General features: G+C 48.8%; 1 protein-coding gene across 2 annotated transcripts in view; it reads left to right on the forward strand.

Moving 5' to 3' along the window:
- Window positions 1–8: 8 nt before the first annotated feature.
- The window catches only part of slc4a2a (solute carrier family 4 member 2a), a 39,800-nt gene continuing 30,468 nt past the window's right edge, over window positions 9–9,340 (forward strand). For both annotated transcript variants that reach the window (XM_046051178.1, XM_046051179.1), the window contains exons 1-5: window positions 9–2,202; window positions 6,266–6,377; window positions 6,777–6,930; window positions 8,017–8,233; window positions 8,340–8,458. In XM_046051178.1, coding sequence (XP_045907134.1) covers window positions 6,327–6,377; window positions 6,777–6,930; window positions 8,017–8,233; window positions 8,340–8,458 — 541 coding nt within the window. In that variant the 5' untranslated portion in view covers window positions 9–2,202; window positions 6,266–6,326. The remainder of the gene's footprint in view (window positions 2,203–6,265; window positions 6,378–6,776; window positions 6,931–8,016; window positions 8,234–8,339; window positions 8,459–9,340) is intronic.

Genomic DNA, 9,340 nt, shown 5'->3' on the forward strand with positions numbered 1-9,340 from the left:
AGCGATGATGCAGTCAGACGAGCGATGATGCGGTCAGGTGAGCGATGATGCTGTCAAGCGAGCGATGATGCGGTCAGGCGAGCGATGATGCGGTCAGGCGAGCGATGATGCGGTCAGGCGAGCGATGATGCGGTCAGGTGAGCGATGATGCAGTCAGGTGAGCGATGATGCAGTCAGACGAGCGATGATGCGGTCAGGTGAGCGATGATGCGGTCAAGCGAGCGATGATGCGGTCAGGCGAGCGATGATGCGGTCAGGCGAGCGATGATGCGGTCAGGCGAGCGATGATGCGGTCAGGCGAGCGATGATGCAGTGATGCTGTCAGGCGAGCGCTGATGCGGTCAGGTGAGCGATGATGCGGTCAAGCGAGCGATGATGCGGTCAGGTGAGCGATGATGCGGTCAGGTGAGCGATGATGCGGCCAGGTGAGCGATGATGCGGTCAGGTGAGCGATGATGCAGTGATGCTGTCAGGCGAGCGATGATGCTGTCAGGCGAGCGATGATGCAGTGATGCTGTCAGGCGAGCGATGATGCTGTCAGGCGAGCGATGATGCGGTCAGGCGAGCGATGATGCGGTCAGGCGAGCGATGATGCAGTGATGCTGTCAGGCGAGCACTGATGCGGTCAGGTGAGCGATGATGCGGTCAGGTGAGCGATGATGCGGTCAAGCGAGCGATGATGCGGTCAGGTGAGCGATGATGCGGTCAGGTGAGCGATGATGCGGTCAGGTGAGCGATGATGCAGTCAGGTGAGCGATGATGCGGTCAGGTGAGCGATGATGCAGTGATGCTGTCAGGCGAGCGATGATGCTGTCAGGTGAGCGATGATGCGGTCAGGCGAGCTATGATGCAGTGATGCTGTCATGTGAGCGATGATGCGGTCAGACGAGCGATGATGCGGTCAGGCGAGCAATGATGCGGTCAGGTGAGCGATGATGCGGTCAGGCGAGCTATGATGCAGTGATGCTGTCATGTGAGCGATGATGCGGTCAGGTGAGCGATGATGCGGTTAGGCGAGCGATGATGCGGTCAGGCGAGCGATGATGCAGTCAGGCGAGCGATGATGCTGTCAGGTGAGCGATGATGCGGTCAGGTGAGCGATGATGCTGTGATGTGAGCAGTGATGCTGTCATGTGAGCGATGATGCGGTCAGGCGAGCGATGATACGGTCAGGCGAGCAATGATGCGGTCAGGTGAGCGATGATGCGGTCAGGCGAGCTATGATGCAGTGATGCTGTCATGTGAGCGATGATGCGGTCAGGCGAGCGATGATGCTTTCAGGTGAGCGATGATGCTGTCAGGTGAGCGATGACGATCAGTGACATCATCAGACCAAACCAGGAGTCTGTCTGCAGCTGTGTGTGTGTGTGTGTGTGCCACAGCCAGGGGGCGGGACTAACCTTGACTGACAGCTTGGTTGCCATGGTGACCTTCAGCCGATCAGGTTTCTATAGAGAGTTGGACCTTTCCTCCATTCTGCTTTCCTCTCTGTTTCCTCCCGCTCTCCCCTATTCATCTCTTCTTTATTCTCATTTCCTTTTCTCCCCCTCCCCCCCTCTCAACCCCTCTCTCTCCCCCTCAACCCCTCTCTCTCCCCCTCTCTCACCCCCCTGTCTTCCCCCTCTCTCTCCCCCTCTCCTCTCTCCCTGTTCTTTCTCTCTCTGTTGGTTTCAGTCTTTGCATTATAATTTCTCTCTTTCAGTGCTGCGAGGACGCTGAGGTAGGCTCCAACTCTCTTCCTGTTTCACACACACATACACACACAAGCACATACACGTGCACACACACACTCGTGTGCCCACAAACACACACGTGCACACACACGCACACACACACTGTGACATCAGCAGTATCACCATGTTCACACTGAGAGGTTGAAACCAAATGATGTTGAAGTTCTTTAAAAGATGATGATGTGCGTTTTGGTGTTTCTGGTGTTTCTTCTGCTCGTGACGGTGACGCGGACGAGGAACACGGGGCGGGAGAGAAAGGTGTTGTGATTGCATACCGTGCACCGCAACCACCACAACGCCCGGAATAAATCCATCTCTTTCTGCTCCAGAGGAACCAGGCTGAACTCCTGGAGACACCGGGACGCTTTCCTAAAAGTTAAACAGCCGACTTCCTGTAATGGATCGTTATAAATATCAGTCTCTGAATGACGCTACTCGTTTATCATCTGGAACTGGTGATGACCAGAAGGTGTGCCTCTGCTGTTCAGGTGTTTTCAGATTGAACTGATGAGTGTGCATCGTACATTATTATTCACCCAGTTACCTGCTCAGATTACTGGACCTTTCTACTACTAGCTCAGACAGTCAGACAACAGTCAGACACAAAGTCAGACCATACAGTCAGACACACAGTCGGACACACAGTCAGACAACAACCAGACAACGGTCAGACAACAGCAAGACACACAGTTAGACAACAGCAAGACACACAGACACAGTCAGACAACAGCAAGACACACAGTCAGACATACAGTCAGACACACACAGTCAGACAACAGTCAGACACACAGTCAGACAACAGTCAGACACACAGTCAGTCAGACATACAGTCAGACACACAGAGACAACAGTCAGACACACAGTCAGACATACAGTCAAACACACAGAGACAACAGTCAGACACACAGTCAGTCAGACACACAGTCAGACAACAGCAAGACACACAGTCAGACACACAGTCAGACAACAGCAAGACACACAGTCAGACAACAGCAAGACACACAGTCAGACACACAGTCAGACAACAGCAAGACACACAGTCAGACACACAGTCAGACAACAGTCAGACAACAACCAGACACACAGTCAGACAACAGCAAGACACACAGTCAGACACACAGTCAGACGACAGCAAGACACACAGTCAGACATACAATCAGACATACAGTCAGACACACAGTAAAACACACAGTCAGACAACAGCAATACACACAGTCAGACAACAGCAATACACACAGTCAGACAACAGCAAGACACACAGTCAGACACACAGTCAGACACACAGTCAGACAACAGTCAGACCCAGTCAGACACACAGTCAGACACACAGACAACAGCAAGACACACAGTCTGACATACAGTCAGACACACAGTCAGACACACAGCAATACACATAGTCAGACAACAGCAAGACACACAGTCAGACACACAGTAAGACACACAGTCAGACACAGTCAGACACACAGTCAGACACACAGTAAGACACACAGTCAGACAACAGCAAGACACACAGTCTGACATACAGTCAGACACAAAGTCAGACCATACAGTCAGACACACAGTCAGACACACAGTCAGACAACAACCAGACAATGGTCAGACAACAGCAAGACACACAGTCAGACACACAGTCAGACAACAGCAAGACACACAGTCAGACACACAGTCAGACAACAGCAAGACACACAGTCAGACACACAGTCAGACAACAGTCAGACAACATCCAGACACACAGTCAGACAACAGCAAGACACACAGTCAGACACACAGTCAGACGACAGCAAGACACACAGTCAGACATACAATCAGACATACAGTCAGACACACAGTAAAACACACAGTCAGACAACAGCAATACACACAGTCAGACAACAGCAAGACACACAGTCTGACATACAGTCAGACACAGTCAGACACACAGCAATACACATAGTCAGACAACAGCAAGACACACAGTCAGACACACAGTAAGACACACAGTCAGACACAGTCAGACACACAGTCAGACACACAGTAAGACACACAGTCAGACAACAGCAAGACACACAGTCTGACATACAGTCAGACACAAAGTCAGACCATACAGTCAGACACACAGTCAGACACACAGTCAGACAACAACCAGACAATGGTCAGACAACAGCAAGACACACAGTCAGACACACAGTCAGACAACAGCAAGACACACAGTCAGACACACAGTCAGACAACAGCAAGACACACAGTCAGACACACAGTCAGACAACAGTCAGACAACAACCAGACACACAGTCAGACAACAGCAAGACACACAGTCAGACACACAGTCAGACGACAGCAAGACACACAGTCAGACATACAATCAGACATACAGTCAGACACACAGTAAAACACACAGTCAGACAACAGCAATACACACAGTCAGACAACAGCAAGACACACAGTCTGACATACAGTCAGACACAGTCAGACACACAGCAATACACATAGTCAGACAACAGCAAGACACACAGTCAGACACACAGTAAGACACACAGTCAGACACAGTCAGACACACAGTCAGACACACAGTAAGACACACAGTCAGACACACAGTCAGACACACAGTCAGACACAAAGTCAGACCATACAGTCAGACACACAGTCAGACACACAGTCAGACAACAACCAGACAACGGTCAGACAACAGCAAGACACACAGTCAGACAACAGCAAGACACACAGTCTGACATACAGTCAGACACACAGTCAGACAACAGCAAGACACACAGTCAGACAACAGTCAGACACACAGTCAGACAACAGCAAGCCACACAGTCTGACATACAGTCAGACACACAGTCAGACAACAGCAAGACACACAGTCAGACAACAGTCAGACACACAGTCAGACAACAGCAAGCCACACAGTCTGACATACAGTCAGACACACAGTCAGACACACAGTAAGACACACAGTCAGACACACAGTAAGACAACAGCAAGACACACAGTCAGACATACAGTCAGACACACAGTCAGACATACAGTCAGACAACAGCAAGACACACAGACACACAGTCAGACACACAGTCAGACATACAGTCAGACAACAGCAAGACACACAGACACACAGTCAGACACACAGTCAGACATACAGTCAGACAACAGCAAGACACACAGTCAGACAACAGTCAGACACACAGTCAGACATACAGTCAGACACACAGACATACAGTCAGACACACAGTCAGACACTCATTATTCCACTTCAGTTTGTGTTCAGATATTAATCAGCGAGCTTGGGAGTTGCTGGCAGGCGGGCTTTGTTCCCTTATGACGGAGCAGGCTAGCAGTTTCCCCCTGTTTCTAGTCTTTATGCTAAGCTAAGCTAACCACATCCCATATCCAGCACTGTACTGAACACAGACGTGAAACTGAAATCAAACTGAACGTCTGACTCTCAGAAACAAAAAGAATAGGAGGATGTATATGAGAGCTTGCTATGCTAGCAGCTCTTTGAGGCTTATACACAGCATTGCATTGAGCTAAATGCTAACATCAGCATGCTAACATACTGATTTTTAGCAGGTATAATGTTCACCATGTTTACCACATCAGTTTAGCATGTTAGCATGCTATCAACAGCTAATTAGCAGTAAACAGAGTGCAGCTGGGAATGATGGGAACGTCAGTAGTTCTGCAGGTGATGACTGCCTCTCTCTCTGTCTTTATAAATACCTCCCTGTCTCTGTCTCTCTGTCTGTCTCTATAAATACCTCCTCTCTCTCTCAGCGGCTCAGACACCTGATCTGCTGACTCACTCTCCTCTGCATCTCCTCCTTCTGGTCAGACTCACATTATTAAAGCTGACGGTGTGACCTGCAGAGTCCCCATCAGACTCAGCACTTTTTAACGCACTGGGTACCCTTTAAGGTCATTGACCGGTTCTTAAAGTAGGGCTAGAGGAAATAACTCAAAGGTCTGTGTAGGCAGGAGGTCGTGGTGGTAGGATGGGTCAGGCGGGTGCTTGTTCCCTGTGTGGAACAAAAAGTCAACATTGATTTTTTTTTAACTCAAACCTTTTCTTAAACATAACCAAACTGTGACTGCTTTACAACGTTACCACGTGCTTTATTTTGAAAGTCTAAACAGATGTTGCATTTTATTATTGCCAATTGCCACGGAGCCCTACACGTGTAAAAACAAGGCTAAAGGGTCTTGACAAAGTGCCCATATGTGACGAGTTGGGCCTAAGATTGACAGGGTTCAGGACTCACCTTCTCTCAAAGAGGAAAGTCTTAAGCCTACTCTTAGATGTTAGATGTGGACGTGGTGTCTGCCTCCTGAATCCAAACTCACTCAAGGTGCATTCTGGGAGCGCAGTGCTCTTGTGGGGTAGTAAGGTACTATGACCTCTTTATGATCACCAAGAGCTTCATAGGTTGAACCTGGAACCGTGTGACGGTCAGGTGCGTGACACCGAATGAATCTTACCTGTTGCTGTGGCGCCGCCCTCTGCACTTCACTTTCATTCACCAAACCCTGATAACCTGCAGTGTTTCTTCCTCCAGGTTCTGCTGCCTGAACTCACCTGCTGAACAGACACAGTGACCTCTGACCCCTGACGGAGCCATGAGCCACCAGCGCTCTCTGGGTCACAGTGATGCCCTCGGTCTGTCTGCAGTGAGTCCCAACAGCTTCATCATATTGATCTCATTAACCTGTTTTTGTCCCTGTGAACCAGCACACAGTGTGGGGCGTTCAGGTGCTACAATCAGTGTGGGGCATTCAGGTGCTACAACATATGTGGTGCATTCAGAAACTAAAATGAGCTGTAACTGTAGTTCCTCTCAGACCAATCACAGCGCCTCATTTGCAGACATGTGATGAATTATTTGGAAAGTTTATGAACAAAATCCAACAGACAGACCGGCAGTGTGACTCTGCTTGTTACCAAAATGGATGAGATGGTAGCTTTTACTGCCATCTGCTGGAGAACTGGTTACATGTGCTGATCAGAGATACACATCCATCCTACAGTTTTAGATGTGAACATTTCATCACTCCTCTTCTCTTCTCCAGCCGCTGTCTCCTCCTCCTCCATGTTGTCAGAGTGATGAAGAAGAGGAGGACCTGAACAAGGTCTTTGATGTTCAGGGATTCCAGCAAATCCTTTGTCCTGCAGCTCGCAGCCCGCCAGAGAAACACAGAGTCTACGTTGAACAAGACTTTGAGGGTGAGACACCAAAACTTACCGGTTTCAGGGGTTCATAACGAGGTTTAAGGCGTCTTTCTTGAAGTTCAAGCATCTTTAGGGGGTCATAAAGGTTCTCCCAGTGGGTCCAGGGCGTTTCAGGGAGCCTTGAGAAGATTCAATATGTGTTTGGACAATCTAGAAGTCTAGAAGGACTTCAGGCACCGGCAGTACTCCAGCAGGTTCAAGAGATGTTTAAGCAGGTTCAAGGAATCCATGATCAGGTCCACGCAGCTGGCAGTGATCTCAGCGTGTTTCAGGAGGATTTACAGGTACTTTTCTGGGTTAAAGGAGGTTTCAGGTCCAACGTGTCTTTGTTGGGGTCCCTGTGTTTTGAGGACTTTCTAGAAGTGAAGTTGCTGAGAAGGTTCCTGAGGTTCCTGCTCATTGTTTTTCTGTGGAGTTCAAAGGACCATAGCAGCAGGATATTTTATAGCTTAATTCTGGGGACTGTTTAGAAACGACCAGCTGTTCTTGAGGAGGCTCCACTTTATCAAGAACTTACTGCACCTGTGCTCTAGAGATCTGGAGAGACCCTGAGAAGGCCCCAGGGGGAAGGTTAAGGAGAGTTCTTCAAAGCGTTTCAGGAGACACTTTTAGGGGGTTACCCCACCTCTAAGGATGTTTCAGAGGTCATTAAGAAGGTTCATGAAGTTCCTTTTACTCCTGTTTGCAGGATGTTTGAGAAAGTTTCTGGGATTCTTTAGAAATCTTGTAGAGGGTTCCAGCAAGTCTTGGAAGGTTCCAAAGATCCTTAAGGGTGTTTCTATTAATCCTACAGGAACTTACTTTAGTCCTTTGGAAAATAGATCCTGGGAGGGAACTTCTACGCTCTAATCCAGGGATCTCTGAGGTTCAGGTGGGAGGAACCTCCATGGATTCTCAAAGAGGCTCCTGGTCCTATGATGAGGTGGTTTTAAGGAGGTTCTGGGTGTTGAGGTCAAAGGTTGTCGTTGGGGTCGTTGAAGATGTACTAGAGGCTTAGAGGGTTAGAGGACTGCTTCCTCCTCATTATTACTGCACAACAGTAACGTGTATTTCTGTACGATCCATATAATCCTGCTGCAGATCACCGCCACTTTTCTCTCCACGTCCATCATCCTCTGTCCAAACCGCCCACTGACAGCAGGAGGAAGAGGACCAGCGAGGGGAGGAAGGAGGCTAGGCGAGGCTCCGCCCCTAACACTGCAGCCACCATAGAAGAAGACCAGGAGGAAGAGGAGGGCGAGGAAGAGTGCTGCAGTCAGAACGATGGAGAGGAAGGTCGAACGACCACACCTACCAGGTGAGTGACACACCTGATGATCTGCAAACTCAAATCCACTCTGCAGCACTAAACATGGGATTTATGCATTTTAGTCCACCTAACGAGTAGCTCCTCCCCTTCACAGTGACCCACCCGCCATCTCGACCAATCAGAACGGCGTCTCGCCTGGTCGCATCGTGATGAGTGCAGACGACGCTGACGAGGCTGAAACGCTGATGTCTGTCGACCTGGACGGCATCAAGAGTCAGTGAAGCTGCTTCAGACAACCTCACATTTTATTTACACACACGAATACTTCACAGATAACACTGTACGTTTTACACATTCAGCTCTTCTCCTAACGTTACACTTTAAATACAGACTTTATATTGTAAACTGTAAGAACTTTGGTGATCCTCTGCCTTTCCATCTAGCGCCACCATCAGGTCAACCTTTGAAGAGTCTCAAATGTCCAAGTATCTTTAGCAGGTTCTTCATGGGGTTTCAGGAGACACTGATGGAGATTCATGTCTTTGAGGCCAGTCCGCCATCTTTAAGGATGTTCTAGAGCTTCCTGTGTGCAGGGTCTTTGAGAAAGTTTTAGGAATCTTGTAGAGGGTTCCAGCAAGTCTTGGAAGGTCCCAAGGATCTTAAAGGGGGTTGAGCAAGTTTCTATTTATCAAATAGGCGGGTTTCTGTGCAGCGTCATCACCGAGATGTCCAACCAGGGGGCAGGAAGCAGCGCTCTGTCTTCACGGAGGATCACGTCCAGCTGCCGTGTCGGCAAATTACTAACGAGTTAAATTAAAAACCAACAACTTTACTTTCCTTATTACTGGGTATTAAAAGTAAACAGTCCCGTTACAGTTACTTTCAACCGCCGCAGCCGTCCTTAAAGTGACAGAAAGCTGTTCGTTTTAGAAATGAATCCACTTTAGTGGAACAATCATGAACCTGAGGAGGCAACGAGCGGCCGAGCTGAGAACACTGCAGCCTGCTGGATCCTACAGGCCGTTTCAAAGTAATCAAAAGCAAAGCAGCTTTTTAACGGATCGCGTCTAAACAACGGCATCATTTTTACCGAGCATGTAACGATTTTAAAAAATCTAACGTTACTGTTCTGCACACGCGTTCGTAAGAGAACGT

This window comes from Micropterus dolomieu, linkage group LG06, assembly GCF_021292245.1.
Source record: "Micropterus dolomieu isolate WLL.071019.BEF.003 ecotype Adirondacks linkage group LG06, ASM2129224v1, whole genome shotgun sequence".
Taxonomy (NCBI): Eukaryota; Metazoa; Chordata; class Actinopteri; order Centrarchiformes; family Centrarchidae; genus Micropterus; species Micropterus dolomieu.